This window comes from Hypanus sabinus, chromosome 21 (assembly GCF_030144855.1).
Source record: "Hypanus sabinus isolate sHypSab1 chromosome 21, sHypSab1.hap1, whole genome shotgun sequence".
Lineage (NCBI taxonomy): Eukaryota > Metazoa > Chordata > Chondrichthyes > Myliobatiformes > Dasyatidae > Hypanus > Hypanus sabinus.
Window position 1 is genome coordinate 15993551 of NC_082726.1, and position 21246 is coordinate 16014796.

The 21246-nt window shown below is 38.1% G+C and overlaps 1 protein-coding gene across 1 annotated transcript in view; it reads left to right on the plus strand.

Annotated features, from left to right (window-relative positions):
* The first annotated feature begins 765 nt into the window (after positions 1-765).
* Positions 766-21246, plus strand: part of LOC132378818 (fibrillin-1-like) — a 377797-nt gene continuing 357316 nt past the window's right edge. The window contains exons 1-4 of the mRNA XM_059946042.1: positions 766-1299; positions 3950-4032; positions 4258-4356; positions 11148-11243. Of these exons, the coding sequence (XP_059802025.1) occupies positions 1124-1299; positions 3950-4032; positions 4258-4356; positions 11148-11243 (454 nt within the window). The 5' untranslated portion in view covers positions 766-1123. The remainder of the gene's footprint in view (positions 1300-3949; positions 4033-4257; positions 4357-11147; positions 11244-21246) is intronic.

Below are 21246 nucleotides of genomic sequence, written 5' to 3' on the forward strand. Positions count from 1 at the left end.
AATCATTATTACAGAGGCCCAGAGATGATGAGCATTGAGGAAAAATTGGTTTCATGTTTTTTTTTAAAGAGGTGTCAAGAATAAGTGACCTTCTGAGTCATGGCAATGAAACTATTGACTTCTTGTAGCATGGCCGACCCAGCAAAGAACATATTTAAATACCAAACCAACCTATCTCTAACTATGGGCAATGTTCATATTTAAATTTATTATTGTCACAGGCTTATATACGCAGGGTAAAAACGTTATAAAAATTTGTTTTTTGCAGGAGCAACATGGTAACGAGGAAAACACGAAACAAGGGAAAAATTAACGTAAATTATACAAGGTGAGCGATCGTTAAGAAACAGAAATTCCAGCAGCAGTACACCGAAGGGGTAAAGATGCAGCCGATTGAACAAGGTACTCTAAACTACTGTAGGAACTCCGTGGGTCGGGCAGCATCTACGGAGGGAAATGGACAATCGACGTTTCGGGCCGATTTTGATCCCCGTGGATTGCATTGCTTACTAAGTGACAACACTGTCAAGTAAGGTCCGAAAGCAAGTTTGCCCGACGCTGCCCCGTCAACTCCTCTCACGGAGCCCGGGCTCGCCCGCGCCTTTGCGATGTCGACGCCGCCTCCTCCTCGCGCAGTGCCAGTTGGAACCCGCGCTGGCGGCCGCTCTCGCGAGAACAGGGTGCGCATCGTTTGGGAGGCGGGTGGAGGGAAGGTAACGGGGCGCGAGCGGACTCGCGCGCAGCTGAAGTTCATGCAGTGGAGCGGCGGCTTCGCGAGTGCCTGCAGTGCATGAGGCGGCCGCAGACAGATGCAATTCTTTCTTTAAAAAAAGACTAAGTTAGTTTACTTCCACATGTTTTACCTCTGTTTCTCAAATATATCTGGACGGAAAGTTTGACTTTTTTTCCCCCTCTCTATAAAATCTCCTAACTTACCCCTCAGCTTGTTTCTGAAGGACATTGAGGAGTTTTTTCCCCCCTCTCTAAGTTCGTTTTACTTTGCTTCGAAGATCTGGGTTGCAAGCAACTAAAATTCAGCTGTGTTTAGTATCTCCTCCCTCTCTCTCCCGTGGAGTACGGATTGTTTGGTTGAGACGAGAGGGAGCCCAGCCCCGACTACATTATGTGGATTCGGTGGTTGCTTAAGGTTTACGTGGGATTTACAACGTTTTTATCCATTACGGTGCAGACAAGTGTAGGTGCGGCAGAACATAATCCCACTCCTGTGAAGTCCAAATACCCGAAGAATACAAGCAGGTCAAGACGACTAGGTGGATCAAACCAGGATGCACTGAAAGGGTAAATATTTCCGTTACTTTTTATGTATAAGGAAAGTCTCGTTCCTGCGTTGCTAATTTCTGTAATCTTTCCCTGCACGTAAAAAATTATTTCAGTCAGAAATTTAACAATGGGTGGAAAAGAATAGAAATGTTGCTTCTTGCGCAGTAAGATGTAGGTCGGACATCAAGGCAGACTTTTTAATTAAAACCATGCAAATTGTTTAAAAAGGATTTGGCGTTTATGATGTTTTAATGACAGTTTATTTAAAATAAAAACTATCAGTTTGTGAGTTCTGTTGGAAGGAACTGTTGCAAACTCGTATGTTTAGGCACTTGAACTAAGTTTTGGTCGAGTTGATGCATTTCCACATCAGCAAATCTGCGGCCGTGTTTTTTCCCGTCCTCAGCACACTGGTTCCTGGATGGGAGGTGGAGGTACCGAGAAGCCCCCCTCGCCTGTACCTCCGCTTCAGCGCAGCCCGTTAACCCCTTAGCAGATGGATGGAAGTCTTCTGACAGCTTTCCTCCCTACAACTTGTTTTTGCAGTGTGGCATTTGGTGCCGTCGTGAAAATTCCTGAAGTTCGACCATTAAAAAAAAATTCTGATTGCAAGTTATTCTGAACTTTGAACACCTCACGACGGACTTCGTGGATGAATTGTCTGGACCCAGTTTTAAAAAAAAAATCATTGATTACTGAATTTTCCTGAGCTGGCCGAACTGATTGCGATGCTTGATTGACATTGCAACGTTTCTACAGATATGCGGGGACAAAGAAATACCGTTTTAAACGCCCCGCTGACACAGAGCGCTCTTGTGTTATCGCGGGTTAGTCACTGATCCCGGAGTTAGGGAGTTTGCTCCGTTGTAGTTGCCAGTCACGTCCCGTCCGCGGATAGGGATGGGATGGGACGGGACGGGACTGCTCTCCTTCAACACCTTGGGCTGGCCTTTGAAATGAAAATGAAGAGGACAGCCCCGCTCCGCAGGACTCAGCGTCTTGCTTGTGGGGGGGGGGGGGGAGATCTTTTTGTTCAGTAACGGGGGAAAAGTGTGCAAAATATCACCTCAAGTCTGAGCTGAAAGCACCTCACCCGAACATGTTCAGTATTTTCCTTCACGACGTATGAAACTTGTGTTTTACATAACCTGCTTAATGTTCAAATATTCTGTGAAAACCGTGTTAACGTCCTTAGCCTCAGTATTAAAAATGCTACTTGATTATATTTTTCGAGATTTTAGGGAAGTCAACCCTTTATGGTGGTGCGGGGTTTGTACATCGTAATAGATCAACTACTGAACATCCTATTATACAAATAGACTTTACCTTTCATCTTTCTTCCAAAGGAGTGCGCAATATTGATATCCAGAAGCCTTCGTTCACATTGATTTAAAGGAACGAAGGGAAAGAGAAGGAATTGGATCACCCTTTCAGAACTGGCATGAATCTGATAGGCGAGCTTCTACAATTAAATTTAAAGCTTGCATTTTTAGTGTTCCATCGATCTTCGGGATAATGTTGTTCAGTTAACAACCAATCCATTTATTTTGGAAGCGATGTTGATCCTCCAATACTGACATATGTAGCAGACTGTTGAACGTTAGTTTATGCATGTAGTCCCGTTGACTTCACAAACATGGTTTGTAAAAATCTTTTTATTTTGATAATGTATTGCATCTTCCACCATTGGGAAGTTGGATTCTATTGGTTAAACGCTATTAATTAAAGTAAATAAAAGGAAAATTTTAAAATTTATTTGTACTCTTAAATTTAATTTCCGTATTTACAAGCATTTTTGAGAAACGTTTTGAGAAGCTAAACTTGGATTGAGGTTCCATTTCATGTGCATTTAATCCAGTGCTTGGATGTTTTTTTGACACTGTTGAAAGGCTACTAAATATTGTTGAGTAGGTCCTTCTGGTTTCTTCATGATTTGAGGCTTGGTTGTGATACCTTCTTGAAGCAATCAAGTCCTCCCTATCACAGTGCAGCATGCCAGTGCTGGCAATGGAACTCTTTGTTGGCATTGTACTTAAATGCATCAGCTTCTGCATAATCCACTTGTTCATGCCACAGAACGCTGACTGCTATTTGGAATGCTCATGCTATGGAACTAGACTGTTGACCATTGGTTTGTGCATGTAGCCTCTTTGACTTCAAAACATGAAGTTTGTAAAATGTTCTTATTTTGAGCATATATTGCATCTTCTGCCAGTGGGAAACTTGGATTCTTTCTGTAACCTCTATTAATTAAAGTAAATAAGAGCCAAATTGGAGACCAATAATTTGAAATGAGGCGGGGGCTGATGTCTTGAAATGCTGCAATATGTAACAAAATTCTTTATCAGCTGTCTTCCAAAACCCGGCTTTCCTTGCAAAGTCCCCAAAAGCTAGACTGGTAAGGGTAAAAATTGTAATGTATAATCATTTTGAGAAAATGCCCAGCAATATTGATGCACATTTCAAGTTGAAGTTTATCATTACAACTGTACACATGTATGCAGCTAATGAAACAATGTTCCTCAGGGACCAAAGTGTAAAACATAGAACATATCACATACTGTTTTAAAAAAAACTAACAAACTTGAAAATGTATTTTGTAGATGTGCAAGTTGTTTTGAAAAATCAGAGTACTTTATGAATAAAAGTAGTTAATTGTTTTTTTTAGGCCAAATGTTTGTGGATCACGTTTCCATTCATACTGTTGTCCAGGATGGAAAACATTGCCGGGAGGAAATCAATGTATTGTCCGTAAGTGAGACAAGTGGAAAGTTGGTTAGCACATAGCTATCAATTAATATCAGAGTCAACAACTTTCATTTGAACATGTATTAATAGTTTAATTTCACATTCAATGAAATCTAAGAGCTTTTCATTTTAAGATCTGTATTCGATTTTGTAATTGGAAAAAATATCTATAGTATTTGGATTCTTAAGCAAAGAGTTGCATTTAGGTCATCTCTTTCCTTATTTCAGCAATTTGCAGGAACTCGTGTGGTGATGGGTTCTGTTCACGACCAAACATATGCACATGTCCGAACGGTCAGATAGCACCCACCTGTGGATCAAAATCAAGTGAGTTACTACTGATTTGTTTGTAAAACAGTTTTTTTTCTATAGATTGTTAACTTCCTATTGTTACCAGTGCTTCAGTTAGCAGCACATTGACTTCGAATCAGATGCTATGGATTCAAGCTCTAGATTTGGAACTTGAAAATTAAAATTTGATCTGACTGTCCTGAGTAAGATGAAGATAGTTGAATATTTCATTGTCCTATATCAGAGAACTGAGGCTCCAAATGTGTTCTCAGGTGGAAGTAAAAGATTTCATTGCACCATATGAAGTGCAGGGAGTTAACTCTGGTGACATGTCCATTGTGTTTACTAAAATCAACATGAATGTAATACTGAATACATTGTTTTGTTATTGCTGCATGCAAGGTGGTTGCTATGTTTACTAATTATAAGCGACTGTACTTCAGAAATGCAGCATTGACTGCAAATTGCTTTGGAATGACAGGATGTCATAAAATTGCTAGATAGGTGCAAGTATATTTGTTGCTTTTCACAAGCTCTTTAACTTCTGGATTCGCACACCTAATCTTTTCTAATTCATTTTCTGTACCTCTTTGAAACCAGCCAGCTTGAGGTCTCTTGTAGGGAAGATGATGAATTCCTAAATAAAAGTAAGGGGAAAACCAAGCATAATGAATATCTATAGATTTAAGAATTTGTTAATTTTTAGTTAATAAAGGTATAACAGCTACTATGGTGACCTTGCAGCTCTAGGGATCTGGGTTTGATTCTGATCTTGGATGTTTTTTGTGTGGAGTTTCCATATTCTCTCCATTATCATGTGCAATTTTCTTTGCCACTCTGGTCTCATAGAACAGTATAGGCATTTCAGCCCATGATTTTGTGCTGACCTGATAAACCTACTCCAAGATCAATCTAACTCTTCCCTCTCATATAGCCCTCCATTTTTTCATTCATCCACATGCCTATCAAATTCTCTTAAATAATGTGGCGACCAAAACAGAACACAATACTCCAAGTGTGGCCTTGCAAGGTTTTTATGGAGCTGCAACATTCCCTCCATTCCCCAACTAATGATGGTTAACCTTCTTAACCACTTTCCTCTGACATCCTAAAGGTGTGTTGGGAGATTAATTGGCTAATATAAATTACCACCTCATTTAGTTAAGTGACAAGGGGTATATGGGGAAGAATAAGTGAGAGGTACACTAATGAGGTTGGGAAGATGGGATAAGCAATTAGTAAAATTTAGAATATTATGTGATCAAGCTCTTTAAAGTCTAACTGGGGCAATGCAATAGGTAATTTATCTTTGTTTTTATAAGGACTTATGAATAGTAGTTTAGACAACGATCAAATCATGCAATGTTAAATGATTATTAGCAGAACAGATAAGACAAAAGACAGTAAGGTAAAAAGAATGTGGAATCATGGATCAACTCTGTAATAAGTGTTCACTATTTATATTAACAATTTAGATTTTGGAATTGGAAATGTTTGCAAAATTTTAGAGGTAGGCTTATCAATATTGAGAAGGAATTAAACAAATTGCAAGTTCATAATGACTTGTAGAGTTTGCATACACATAGACATTTCAGCACAACTGAGTATAAATTATTACATTTTGCTACAAAAAAAAGAAAATACAGTGGATTCCAATTAATTGTGACACATTGAGACTAGTATATATGGGCCCAATTAAGTGGCTGTCCTAATTATCTGAAGTTTCATGGAAATAGTTTAACAAAAGTATAAAAAAGACAAATTAACACTTAGCTGAGTAACAAATTAAGTATTTAAATAAAGTGCAGAACAAATTAGAATACTATAAATACTACTACAATACTATAAAACTTAGTTCCTAATAGTTATGCTGCCATATTCTATTGATTGCAAACAAACAAAATCATGCACCTAGTGCAGATAACGGATGCCTTCATACAATGACATCAACAATTGCTTCCATCAAATCTTCATTTTCATTGTAACATTCAAGATGATTGTTGATACCTTCAATTTTTTTTTGTAGTTTCTAACTTGAAGTAGTGAAATCATTTCATTTTCACTCCTGTCAGTTTCTGGTGTCTCTTAAGCTTCAATGCTCGAAAACGCAGTGAGCAGAACAGTTCTGAATTGTCTTGCTGCTTAATTTGTGCCAACTACATGTGATTTAAAAGAAAATCACTGTTTTTTGAACATAAACACACACCACTGGTGCTATTTTAAAAACTGTTCGCTCTGAGCATGGTGTGGTGTCTAATGACCACACAAGTGCATGCGAATGATGCCAGTTAGAAACTGGCGATTGTCCTGCCCCAATTAAGGAGCATAGTGTCCCATCTAAATTGAGGAAATCCTGGCTATTTTACCAGTTATTTTTTGTTCTTTAAGAGTTGCCCCAAGTAAGCGGCTGCCCAAGTTAACCAATAGCCCAGTTAACCGGAATCCACGGTATTCTAATATGGCTTTTAAATAAAAGGATGTGAGTATAAATCTTTAAAAGAAGCAGTACAGACTAATGCTTAAAGAAGGCAAATTAATCTCAAATGGTTAATCTGGAGAAAAAGAAGGAGGGGGGAAGAAAATGTATGCCGCTGGGCGGCATGATAGCGCTGTGTTTAGCACAATGCGTTACAATACAGGTGACCCAGATTCAATTTCCACTCTTGCCTATAAGGAGTTTGTACGTTCTCCCTGTGACCACGTGGGTTTCCTCCAGGTGCTCCAGTTTCCTCCCACAGTCCAAAGGTGTACTGGTGGTAGGTGAACTGGTCATTGTAAATTATCCCATGATTAGGCTCTGATTAAATCAGGGGATTGCTGTGCAGTGTGGCTTGAAGAGCCTATTCTGCACTGTATCTCAATAACAGAATTGTAGTTACTACCTGTTGGAAATGGATAATTTGACAGGATTGCATATACTCATGACAACTAAGAGGATCTGATTGAAGACTTTAATATTGTAAATGTAGCTGATTATTATTATTATTACCTTTAAAAACTTTCTTGTGAATTGCTTCCTTGAACTTCTGTATTAGATGAAACTTCATATTGCTGTTGGGTAGTGGGTTCTGTATTTTTGATGGAATAGTCTCTGTCACAAAGATATAACTTGTAGGGCAACTTGGAGGTGATTTTCCTATGTGCCAGTGTAGGCAATGCAATAGAGATGTCCTTTCATATTGCATAGAGAGAATTATGGGCATTTGCAGGAAGGCAATTAAGCATGAATAAAAAAGAATAGAATGTTGCTGTGAGCAAAAGTAGATGAAAAAAATAGGAGTGCAGTTTTAAAAAAATATTGATTAGGCCATATATGGAGTATTGTGTGCAGTTTTTATGCTATTGGAAGGATGTGATTATGCTGGTGAGTATTCTGCCTGGATTGGAATGTTTCATTTATATGGAGTGATAATTCAGTTTGGTTTCTTTGGAATAGAGAAGGAAAGAGATGATGGTGTCCTGAGAGGTAGGTAATTGAGGATGGACAACAGCCTATTTCCCATACTGGGTGTGTCCAAGATGGACAATACAAAATGTTGGAGGAGCTCAGCAGGTCAAACAATACCCATGTAGAGGAATAAACAATCAATGGTTTGGGCCGAGATGCTTCATCAAGAAGGGGGAGGAAACTAGAATAAGGTGGGGAGGGGAAAGAGTAGAAACTGTTAAGTGATAGGTAAAACCAGATGAGGGTAGTTAAGTGGTTGGGGGAGGGGAGATGCAGTGAGAAGCTGAAAGGAGTCTAAGATGGCATAGTTTTGAGATGAGAGAGAAGTTTAGATGGAAAATGAGCAGAATGTTTCCACACACATCGTTGTTGGAGCCCAAAAGGCAGTAGAGGAGATTACTCTTACGGCAATTACCTGCATTGCCAAGGCCTAGCAGGCTCTGGATTCCAATGTGAGTGAATGGTATTAGAATAGTTGGATGCAGTGGTCATAATGGGCTGAAGGGTCTGTTTCTGTTGTATGACTTGTAAGTATAAAAGCTGGTACGGACTAGTTATGTAAAAGTGACTTGTTTCTGTTCAGTATGTTTTATGTGATTCCATAGAAGCACAATATAATTAAATGAATTCCCTTTGGATTCTTCTCTCTCCTTGGGAAATGTTTGACCTTGGCTTACTACTACCTCCTGGTGTTAAGAACAGAAACTCTTGTGTGATTAAGCATTAATTTCTATAGCACCTCTCTGAGAGAATGGGCATTTCTTAAATAAACTTCATCTTGTTCCTGTAGTATTATACTTATATCTGACTGCATATCACTCCTATGTTATTCATATCCATTTCTTTAATGATTGTGCAACTTCATCTTTTTAGAATACTTTTGGTAACTTAAGCATTTAGGGATATATTGCAGTGCTTAAAGGCACTCCATAAATTAGAGGTTTGTTCTGGTACAAAATTTTAATCTGATTCAACTACTCAATCTCAACTAGCTCTGATCCTAAGTACCTACAATTATTTCATATATGATCCAAGAGGAATTTTGGAGAAAAATTGAGGTAAAAAATATTTTTGTGTTGCATATTATTGTGTTTGGTCACGAATTGAGGGCAGATGTAGTACTACTAAACAAACAACCTGATCTAGATAAAGCCCTGAGCCAGGCTGGCATCACCATAGCATAGGAAAGATCCAAATGTTTTATTATAATATACACCTAGACTAAACAAAATTGCCATGTTAAGTAGAAGGGGCCTAATTTAAGTACATGTTTTTATACGTGCTCTACAGGCTCAGCAATGTCATTCTAATTCCTAGTGAGCATACTGAAACAGAAAACTACTTCTAATTGGTCACTATTGATCAATTTCACCAAGGTCCCAAGATCCTGAAAATTACATTGATAATTGTAGTTGCAGTACCACTAAGATTACTGATAAGAATGGGTGTAATCATGGACTTGGAAGATAATCCTATTAGAAGGAACACTCTAAATCAATTTGCAGAATTTTAAATGGTGTTAATTTTGTAAAGCACATTTTATATTCAGATTTTATGAATATCTCCAACACTTATACTTTTGTATATACTTAAAGAAAAACAATGCTTTAAGTACAATGCAAATAACTTCAAATATTATTTAAGCTAGATGAAGTAACCCAATAAACTAGTGATTTTGTAATGTTAAACAGGAAATGGTTCTATGTGCAAGTTTCATAATTTTAATATATTTCCTATGGTTATGTTGGGAACATTCATGTTTACATAAACAGTACTTCTTTTGAACCCAAGAAATGACTTTTTGCTGCAGCGTAACAGAGAAAGAATGCACTGATGTAGGAAAATGTGTCTTTTTGGCAGGAGCATGTCAGTTGGAATTTGGCGAAGCAGATTAGATCTGCATTTACGCCAAGTGAGTCTCCACTGTCTGTTGTTTGTTTCATAGCCTTGGCATAGAAGTACTTTAATGCAGTCCATAACCATTCTGTTTTATCCCAAATAAATAATTGGAGCTGTATCTTTTCTGTGAATGTAGAATTGTATATTGAAAAAGAAATGTTAATGAATGGAAATGGAAAAGCTGGATCTTGCAAATAAGTTTCAGGCAAGTGGGAAAATGTATGTTGATTACACTAGTTAAATCAGTGGCAAGAATTATGTAAGAGGTAGCTGCTTACTGAGGTTTTGCATATGGTATTCATGCTTAACAGAAGGTACATTAATATGAAAATAGCTATCTTGCTTCAGGAATTGATTTTTCCAACTTGCTGTAGTGTGAATGGATTTAAATGATTTTAGAGAGTATGTTTATTTTTTATGAAATCATTCATGATGGTGGGGACTAAAACATTTGAGTCACTGATTTTTTTTTTCATATTTTTGCCCTCACTAGATGTCCACCTACAATTTACCCCTTCTGTGGCTGCATTATTTGTTCTTTAGCCAGGTTTACATGAAAATAGGCAAAAGAATCTTGGGGCTTTTCCAAAGCAACACTATGGCTACTTATTAAGAAGTGCTGAAATATCAGCCAAACTGGAAAGTTTGTAATTTTCCTTGCCACTGATTATGTTCTAGATCTCTATTTGGTGATAGAATAGCTACTGGAGGAGGAGAGACAGAGCTGGGTGAGGAAACCCTTCAACTTTAATGGTTCTATACTACCCCAGAGTGCCACATTAATTGCAGCAGTACTATTGATGTGTAGAAAGGTAATACAGTATGGAAAGCATTGACTATGAATGCTAAGAATTAAAAGACATCGCAAGGTTTGTTCTTGTATACGTTAATACCAATAAAATTTATTTTGTTAAAAAGAATTACATCTGGAAACGTGAAAACGAAGGCCATCTGACAATGGGATTTATTTGAGAGTTGACGCATGTATTTGTAATTAGTTATAGCCTGTGCATTTTCTCAAATTCCCATGAAAATAAACATTAAATGTTAGCATTTTTCTAATCAGCAGTAAATGTCAGAAAATGCTTTATAGAAACCTGCCTCTCCTTAATTTAAAAATAAAGGCGTATGCATGGTTATTTTTATCCAATAATAACTGAATTATAAAGGCTACAGCTGTAACTTTCAAACTTTTTTGAACAGCTTAGGAGGGAATCATCCTCTTTATTTTTAAGCTTGCCTGGACTCTTGTCCTATTTAAATGAACATGTTTATAAATTTTATCAATTTTTTTCATATTCATTTAAGCTAACTGTTTCAGGCGTGTCTTTGGTACAATAATTTTATGTAGAATGTTGCATTTTTGTATTATTTTGTTTTTCATTTTTTTAATTTGTAATTACTGATACGTTTTTTAAATACATGAGGGTAAGACAATTATTACTGTCTTACATTGTTCTTTCAATTGTTTTTGTTGCAGTCCAGCAGTGCAATATCAGATGCATGAATGGTGGCTCTTGTGCTGAGGATCATTGTATTTGTCAGAAGGGATATATTGGAACTCACTGTGGGCAGCGTGAGTATTGCTACAGACTTTACGAAAAGTGTTGCATGTGTTAAAAGTGCTCCATTTAAGATGACCAGAACACACTTCTGAGGGGCAATTCTGAATCACCTGCTTTCTGCCTTGGCACTCCTCAGTTATACCTTCAGCATGTGATCCAGAAACATTTTATAGGAAATGTAGCTAAGTACATGAACCATTTCAATAATTTGTGTGTATATCAGCAGCTGTACTTTTGATTCTACTTTTATTTATTTGTATGACTTATAATTCTAGTTTACTTCCCTATTTAAAAGATTTTTATAAAAACATAAAAATTACAAAAACAAAGTGCAAAAATGGAATAGCGAGGTAGTGTTCATGGATTGTTCAGAATTCTGATGGCAGAGCAGAAGGAGGACTTCAGGTTTCTGTGTCATGCAAAGAGGACATGCCTCAGATGGTGAGAGTACTTAATAATGGATACCACCTTCTTAAGGAGCTGCCTTGTGGTGCCATCTCTTGAAGATGTCCTCATCAGTGGGGAGAATTGTGTCTGTGATGAGCTGGCTGAGTCGGTAAACCTCTGCGGCTTCTTGCGGTCTTCTGCTTTTGAGCCTTCATACTAGGTTGTGATGCAGCACATCTGTAGAAATTTGTAACAGTCTTTGGTGACATACCAAATCTCCTCAAACTTGTAGCTGTTGGTGTATATTCTTCATAATTTGATTGATGTTTTCGACCCAGGACAAATCTTCTGAGATGATGCCCAGGAACTTGAAGCTGAAATCAGAATCAGGTTTACTATCACTGACACATGGCATGAAATTTTTTTGTTTCATGGCAGCCAAACAATGCAATACATAAAAATTACCAGAATTTACAATAAGAATATATGCTAAAAATAGTGCATGAGATCTAAATAGTGAGGTAGTGTTCATGAGCTTGTAGATCATTCAGAAATCTAATGAAGCAGAAGAAGCTGTTTCTAAAGTGTTGAGTGTGCCTCTTCAGGCTCCTGCTTCACCTGTTACGTATCCCGTAACTGGATCACTTACCAGCAAAGATAGAGAGGTCCGCTGAAGTCTGATGGTACTATTTTTAAAAGTCTTTATTTATAAAGGGACACAAAAGTAAGGTTAATGCAAACATTCAGATAATATACATCGTCAATACTCAATCTAAAGCGCGGGTATAGTAATAATCATCAATAAGAAATAGTACTATTGTTTGTCTAGGGCAGGGGTCGGCAACGTTTACCACTAAAAGAGCCAATATGGACCCATTTCCCACAGAAAAGAAAACACTGGGAGCCACAAAATGAAATAACACTGCATACAACGGGTTTTTTTTGCCTTTATGCTATGTATAAACAAACTATAATGTGTTGCATTTTTGAAATTGATGAACTCCTGCAGAGAAAACGAAATTACATTTCTGCATGCAACAAAAACATTTTGAACTCCGAAAAAAAGACGTTGGGTTGAAGGTTACTACATAGGTAGCCTACCTTGGATCGAAGAATTAAAAGAAAGCGCGCACTGGCGGGTGTCAGGCATTGGCTGTGGTGATGTATATTAATAGCGATAAAAAAACACGTTGTAGCGGTGTAGCGCTACACGCAGCGCTAAAATAAAGACTGCAGTCAAAGGTAACTTTATTCGAACTAAACAGCCTTGCTTTTAAGCCTCCCTCAACCCATCCCCGTGGGCGCGGATGCTGCAAAAGACGCGTACTCACAAACCCCCGTAGGCTATCTCCCTTAGCCGGAATGCTGGCTAATTGTGAGGAAATGTGTCGCCACACTTAGATTGTACAAGATCACCATAATCTTCAAATTTAGAATTACATTTCAAAAGCTAACAAACTAACATAAAATACATTTTAATTAAATACTGACCAATTATTTCCCAAAGCCACAGGGAGCCGCAGCACAGAGGTGAAAGAGCCACAAATGGCTCGGGAGCCGCAGGTTGCCGACCCCCGGTCTAGGGGATAATACTGAGTCCGATGGAAATATAAACGTCACTCAGAAGTCTGCCGGCTTTTTGCCTTTTTGGGAACCGCTGGGTTTCACGTGTTGGAGAGAGAGAGAGATTTCTGGTGAGAAAAGAAACTTGCCAGTCTTTTTGGACGCAAACCGTTGAATCGGGAACGTGGGTTCCCTGTTGTCAGTTCGAAGTCCTTTTCGGTGTTATCAGCCACTCATTTCCTAGGCTAGGGGAAACAGACCACACGTGGCTTCCGAATAGCTTCCCATTATCACAGGAGCGATGAGCGATGGTGTCTCCTTCTGTTGCGTTGCTGAGAGACTGCCCCCTGCAGCCTACCTTTTATTTGGACTTGCAGGGTTTTAGATGTCAATCAGGGTGGGGTGATGCAATCCCCCAGCCCACATTGCCTGAGGGTGTGCACGTAACCCAGCCCACGTTGACCTGAGAGCTGGCACGTAGTATAGGATCGTAATTCACAAAGGTGTCTCCAAGAAACAATGGCCTAATCCGTTGCTTTGTCCTGCTGAGGATTCTCTCTCATTTCCTGGGTCCAAGACCCGAATTAATAGCGATCTGGCGATTCTCAAAAAGGAGGGGGCTGGGATCATAACACACCACATTGATAGTATTAATAAGAAGTGAGCATGTCCTGGATGGTGAGAAGGCTAGTACCCATGATAGAGTTGGCTGAGTTTACACCTCTCTGCAATGTTTTCCAATTCTAAGCATTGGTGCTTCCAATGGGACCAGTCAGAATGTTCTCTGTGGTACATGTGCAGAAATTTTCTGGACTCTTCGGCAACATCCCAAATCTCCTCAATCTCAGAATTCTTTGTAATTGCATCAATATGTTGGGCCTAGGATAGATATTCAGGATGTTGACACCCAGGTACTTGTAACTTGAAGTTTCTCAGCCTTTCCATTGCTGACCCATTGATGAGTACTGCCATGTGTTCTCCTGGCTTCCCCTTCCTGAAGTCCCCATTCAGTTCCTTGGTCTTACTGATGTTGAGTGCAGCATTCAAACAACTGATCTGTCTCACTCCTTTACTCCTCATCACTATCTGAGATTCAGCCAACACCAACTGTGTCATCAAATTTATGATTTGTGCCTAGTAGCTACAGTCATGAGTGTAGATAGAGGAGAGCAATGGGCTGCTTGAGGTGTGGCTGTGTTGATTGTTAGCAAACAAGAGATGGTATCTCCAGGGATCAGCATAGACTGTGGTCTGCCAATGAGAAAGTAAAGAATCCACTTGCAGCAGAAGGTATAGTAGCTGAAGTTTTGAAGCTTGTTGATTAGAACTGAGAGGATGATGGTGTTGAATGCTGAGCTGACATTTGCATTGATGTTGTCCAGGTATTCCAAGTCCAATCAAGCCAGTAAGATTGAACCTGCTGTAGACCAGTTGTGGCAGTGGGTCCATGTTCTTGCTTAGCAGGCAGAAGTTGATTCTAGCCATGACCAACCTGTCAAAGCACTTCATTGCTGTAGATGTGAATGTTACTGAGCAGTAGTTGTTGACTGTGATGATGCCCTTGCAAACTCCGTCCAGTTGGGACTTGTGTTCAGTGCCCTGCCAGATACACCTGACACCTGGTGAGAGTTCACCCTTTTGAAAGATGTTCTGATTTTGGCCTCTGAGTGAGTCATTACAGGGTTGCCAGATGCTGCAGAGATTTGAAAAGGGTAGTCTTATTCTCTCTTCCAAATCATGCATAAAATGTGTTCAGCTCATCAGGGGGTTAAACATCACAGCCATTTATGATAGATTCTGCCTTGTAGGAAGTAACTGGCTGCAAACCCTCTGAGAGCTGATGTGCATCCGACTTCATTTCTAACGTCACTTTATCATTCTTAAGATAGACTTCCATAGGTTGTATGTGGACTTGTAGAGTTCTGGATCACTGGTCTTGAATACCACAGATCTGGCCCTTAGCAGACTGCAAACCTCCAGATTCATTCATGGCTTCTGGTTTGTGTATGTCCGGTATGTTCTTGAATGCACACACTCAGCCAAGGGTGCACAGGTCTTGATGAAGTCAAGCATAACTGTGGAGTAATCATTCTGATCCAAAGCTGAATCCCTGAATATAGTCCAGTCCACCAATTCAAAGTAGTCATATAAGCACTTCTCATCGTCATCGTGTCTATCCCTCAATGTTTGACGATTGTCTTCATTCCGTTTCCATACAGCGAAGACGCCTGTGCATGTATTTGTTTAACGTGTACTTGATGTTGCACTCCAAGAAGCACACGATACTTCACAAATCAACCAACTGATTCCAATGGCATGGAAATCACGATGATTGGAACTGATGGATTTGTTGCAGCCTCCATCCACCTTCACAGACGTTGAGTTTGAAGTAACTTCGTCCACCTGTTCCATCATTGAGGTCTTGCAATTCTCACAAAGGAGGGGGCTACCCCGCACCCTTAGGCCCCTCAGAGCTGTGGTACATTCATAACGGAAGTGTTGGGAGTGATCCATGTCTCTTGGAAGCAAAGTACACCAACAATCTCTGATGTCTGTCTGGTACATCTTGCTCTGATGTCTCCAATTTTATTTTCTGGAATCTGTACGTTAGCCAGGAGATTGGTAGGGAGTGTGGAGTTTTCCCCATTCCTTTCCAGTCCTGAAAAAGGATCTTGGCCTGAAACATCGACTGTTTGTTTATTTCCATTGATGCTGCCTGATCTGCTGTGTAGCTCCAGCAGTGTGGTGTTTGTTGCTTGGGGCTCTGCATTTCAGTTTTACTTGTAGCCCAGTTCATTGGCCTTGCTTTCTTAAAAGGAAGCTGCTTTTGCTGCCTGGGTGGTCTCCTGTCTAGAGTCTGCTGTTCTTTGATTTTGAAGATCGAAAGATTTTTTTAAACATTTTGAAGCAGTGTTGCTTACTGAAGTACCTATGATTGTGACCATAGATTTCAGCTGTAGTAGTCCTAAATTGGAATACAGTGGATTCTGGTTAAGTGGGCGATCAGTTAATTGGGGCTGTTGCTTATTTTACAAAAATGAATTGAGAAAATAGCCGGGATTCCCCTTGTCTATTTGGGACACTGTGCCGCTTAATTCAGACAGGAGGTCATTGCCAAACAGTTTCTAACTAGCAACGCACTCAATACACAAAAAAATGCTGGAAGAACTCAGCAGGCCAGGCAGCATCTATGGAAAAAAAGTACAGTAGACATTTTGACTGGAGGAAAAAAAAAGATGAGTAGAATTAAAAGGTGTTGGGAAGGAAGAGAGAAACACAAGGTGATGGGTGAAACCGTGAGGGTGAGGAGGGATGAAGTAAAGAGCTGGGAAGCTGGTTGGTAAAAGAGATACAAGGCTGGAGAAGGAGAGTCTGATAGGAGAGGACAGAAGGCCAAGGAAGAAATAAAAGGGGGGAGGAGTTCCAGAGGGAGGCAATGGGCAGGCAAGGAGGTAAGGTGAGAGAATGGTTGGGGGTGGGGGCATTACCAGAAGTTCGAGAAATTGATGTTCATGGTATCAGGTTAGAGGTGACCCAGACAGACTACAGGGTATTGTTCCTCCAACATGAGTGTGGTTTTATCGCAACAGTAGAGGAGGCCATGGGTTGACGTATCAGAATGGGATTGGGAAGTGGAATTAAAATGTGTAACCACTGGAACATCCTGGTTCTTCTAGCAGACAGAGCGTAGTTGCTTGGCAAAGCTGTCTCCCAGCATTCGTCGGATCTCACAGATATACAGGAAGCCACAGCGGGAGCACCGGTCACAGTATATGACCCCAGCTGACTTGTAAGGTGAATTGTCACGTCACCTGGAAGGACTGTTTGGGGCCCTGAATGGTAGTGAGGGAGGAGATGTAGGGGCAGATGTAGCCCTTGTTCTGCTTGGAAGAATAAGTGCCAGGAGGGAGATCAGTGGGCCGCCAGAAGGAGTGGGATCTCCCAGAGGCATCGACTGTATTTTTATCCATGGATGCTGCCTGGCCCGCTGAGTTCTTTTGTGTGTGTTGTTTGGATTTTCAGCATCTGCAGATTTTCTCTTGTCATTGAGTTTTTAACTAGTGTCAGTGGTGTGCGCTTCTGTGGCTGTTGGTCACCACATTGTGCTTATAGCTGGCAGTTATTAAATAGCGACAGTTGCATGTGTTTGTGTTCAAAAAGCAATGATTTTTGTCACTGATAGTTGGTGAGAAATATTCGGTAAGGCAATTCAGAACGGATTTGCTCTCTGCTGTTTCAAGCATTCAGATATGGAAATGCTGAAAATGGCTAGGAGTAAAAATTAAACCATTTCATTACTTCAAGTTAGGAACTTTGAATGTATTGTTAATTATCTTTAATGTTACCTTTGGTTCCCACTGAACTCGCAAGTTCCACCTGTGCCTCCAAGTAGCTGTTTGCATGAGACAGTGGCTGCACATGATACACTGCTGCAACAGGTGGACCAAACCAGGTGAGGGTAGTAGGTGGGTTTCAAACCCCAGTGAGATGGTGACTTGCATGTCCACCATTCCAAAGTCAGCTTCACAAGATGGACAGCCATTGGTAGTATTCTAATTTGTCCTGTACTTTGTTAAAATACATAATTTGTTACACGGTTAAATGGTAGTTTGCCTTTTGTTTTTACCTTTTTTTTTAACTATTTCCATGAAACTTTGGCTAATTGGTGCAGCCATTTAATTGAGCCAAAACGTACTGGTTCTGATTATTGTGGGCCCAATTAACTGGAATCCACTATATTTGATGATTTCCTTGGGAGCTGCAAGGAGTTGCCTACCTCTTGAACCATCTTGAAGTTGCACCATCTTGGAAGGTATTGTGAAACTCACCACCTCTCTGAGGACTTGTGCATGTCCTCATGACTTCACCCTCCTGAAGTCCATAATTGGTTCCTTACTTTTGCTGACATTGTGTGCGAGGTGGTTGTTGTGACACTACTCAAACAGCCAATCTATCTCTTTTTAAAAAAAAATTTAATTGAATTTTCAAATAGGTTGCAGAAGGAAAAAAAATTTATGAAAAATATTATCAACCCTTCCCCCCCTTAACCCCTCCCCCTAACATATTCCTATAGAAGGAGAAAAAAAAAGAAAAGAAAAAAGAAAGAAAGAATGAATGCCTGGATATCGGAAGATCCCCACATGCTCCATGGAGTTCATAATAGCTTTAGTATATATATTTATTTCTTTCCCCAGATAACCAACAATTTTATCTTTGGAGCACCTATATATTTAATCCTATCTTTTGTAAATAAGGGCGTCAAATTTTCAGAAATATTTCATATTTATCTCTTAAATTATAAGTAATTTTTTTCAAGTGGAATGCAGCTAAAAATTTCATTCTTCCAACAATCTATACTTTAATATGAATCCGATTTCCAAGTAACTGCAATAGCCTTTTTGGCTACTGCCAATGCAATTTTTATGAATTCTTTCTGATATTTATTGTTTGGATTTAGGTTTTATCCATTCAATATCACCTAGTAAAAATAATGTTGGATTATGTGGAAGTTGTGTTCCAATAAAATTCTTAAATTTGTCCAAAAAGGTTGAATTTTAAAACAAGACCAAGTAGAGTGTTAAAAAGTACCAATTTCTTGATTACATCAGAAACATTGATCAGATAAATTTGGGTTTAATTTTTTTTATTTTTTGTGGTGTAATATATAATTGATGTAAAAAATTATATTGCACTAATCTTAACTGGACATTTGTTGTATTTGTCATACTGTCAAGACAGTCTTGACCAACTTGTTTCTTCAATTTTAATATTCAAATCAGTTTCCCATTTTTGTCTTGACTTATGAATTCCTTGTTTAATTGCCTGATTTTGAATTAAACTATACATACGAGAAATAAATTTTTTAATTTTTCCTTTTTGAATTAAAGCTTCTATTTCGGTAGGTTTCGGTAATAACATTGTTTGACCCAATTTATCTCTTAAATAAGCCCTTAATTGGAAATAACAAAAAAGAGTGTTGTTTGATATTTTGTATTTATTCTTTAATTGATCAAATGACATTAATATACCTCCTTCAAAACAATCTCCTATATATCTAAACCCTTTTTGAAACCGATTGTATAAAAGTTGGTTATCCATTGTAAAAGGAATAAGTTTATTTTGAATTAAAGGTCTCTTTGCTAATAAAGATTTCTTTATCTCATCATCAACATTTATCTTGTCCCATAAATCAAACAAATGTTTTAATATAGGAGATTCTTTCTTTTCCCGTATCCATTTAGATTCCCACTTATATATAAAATCTTCTGGTATATTTTCTCTTATCTAATTCTATTTTAATCCATGCCGGTTTATCTTCATCAAAAAAAGATGCAATAAATCTAAGTTGATTTGCTTTATAATAATTCTTAAAGTTTGGAAGTTGTAACCCTCCTAGGTCAAATTTCCATGTCAGTTTTTCCAATGATATTCTTGACATTTTACCTTTCCAAAGGAACTTCCTCACACATTTATTTAACACTTGAAAAAACTTCTGTGGTGATTGTATTGGTAGTGTTTGGAATGAATATTGTAATCTAGGGAATATATTTTACAGCATTTACTCTGCCTACTAATGTTATTGGTAATGTCATCCATTTATCAAGATCTTCGTGAATTTTTTTCAATAATGGTAAATAATTTATATAAATTCTTTATATAGTTATCAACTCTTATACCTAAATATTTTATACCATTTATCAGCCATCTAAATTGAGTTATTAGTTGACATTTACTTTAATCTCCTTAGTGAGGGGTAGAATTTCACTTTTATCCCAATTTATTTTGTAGCCTGATATTTTCCCATATCTTCTAATCTAGAAGATAATTTACGCAGCGAATACAATGGGTTTGTTAACTAAAGCAAAACATCATCAGCAAATAAATTAATCTTATATTCTTCCTGGTTAACTCTGAAACCCATAATATCTGGGTCCGTTCTAATTAATTCAGTTAATGGTTCTATCACCAACACAAATAAAGTAGATGATAATGGATAACCTTGTCTAGTTGACCTTGTTAACTGAAATTATGTTGAAATTTGACCATTTGTCACTACTTTAGCTTTGGGATTAGTATTTGTTTTAATCCATTTTATAAAAGATACTCCTAATCCATATTTTTCCAATACCTTATATTAAAAATCCCATTCCAATCTATCAAATGCTTTTTCTGCATCTCAGGCAACTGCCACACTCATTTCCTCCCTCTTTTGTGCCAAATGAATTATGCTAAGTAACAGAGTTACATTATCTGCCGATTGTCTATTTTTGATAAATCTTGTTTGATCCATATGTATTAATTTTGGTAAGTATTTAGATAATCTATTAGATAAAATTTTTCTATTATTTAGTCAGTATTCAACAAAGAAATAGGTCTATATGATGTTGGTTTTAAAAGATCTCTTTTTTTTGGCAATACTATTAAAATAGCTATCGAAAAAGATTCTGAAAGTTTATGCGTTCTTTCCGCTTGGTATAATAACTCCATAAAAGGAGGAATTAGTAAATCTTTAAACTTTTTATAAAATTTGGGGATTTATTACTCTGAAGTGATCATAAAGCTTCTTCGACCTCTTTTAATGTAAAGGCATATTTAATCCTTTTTGTTCTTCCGAATTCAATTTTTTGGAAGAGTTATTTGTGATTTAAAAACCTTTATCTTGACATCATTTTGTGATTCTGATTGATACAGTTCAGATTAACAATTGTTATAAGTTTCATTAATTTCTAAAGATTTATAAGTAATTTTATTTACACTTGTTCTGTTTGCATTTATCGTTTTGGAAATCTGGTCTGTTTTTAACTGCCAAGCAAGAATCTTGTGTGATCTTTATCCTAGTTCGTAATATCTCTGTTTAGTTCTCATAATTGCCTTTTCTGTCCAATATGTCTGAAGTATATTATATTGTAACATTGTTAACAAGTTGTCTTCGTTTTTCTTCTGTCATATATCTTTGAGATTCTTTTTCTAATTTTGTAATCTCTTTTCTCAATTGATCTATTTCTACCATATATTCCTTCTTAATTTTAGAAGTATAACATTATCTGGCCTCTCAAATATGCC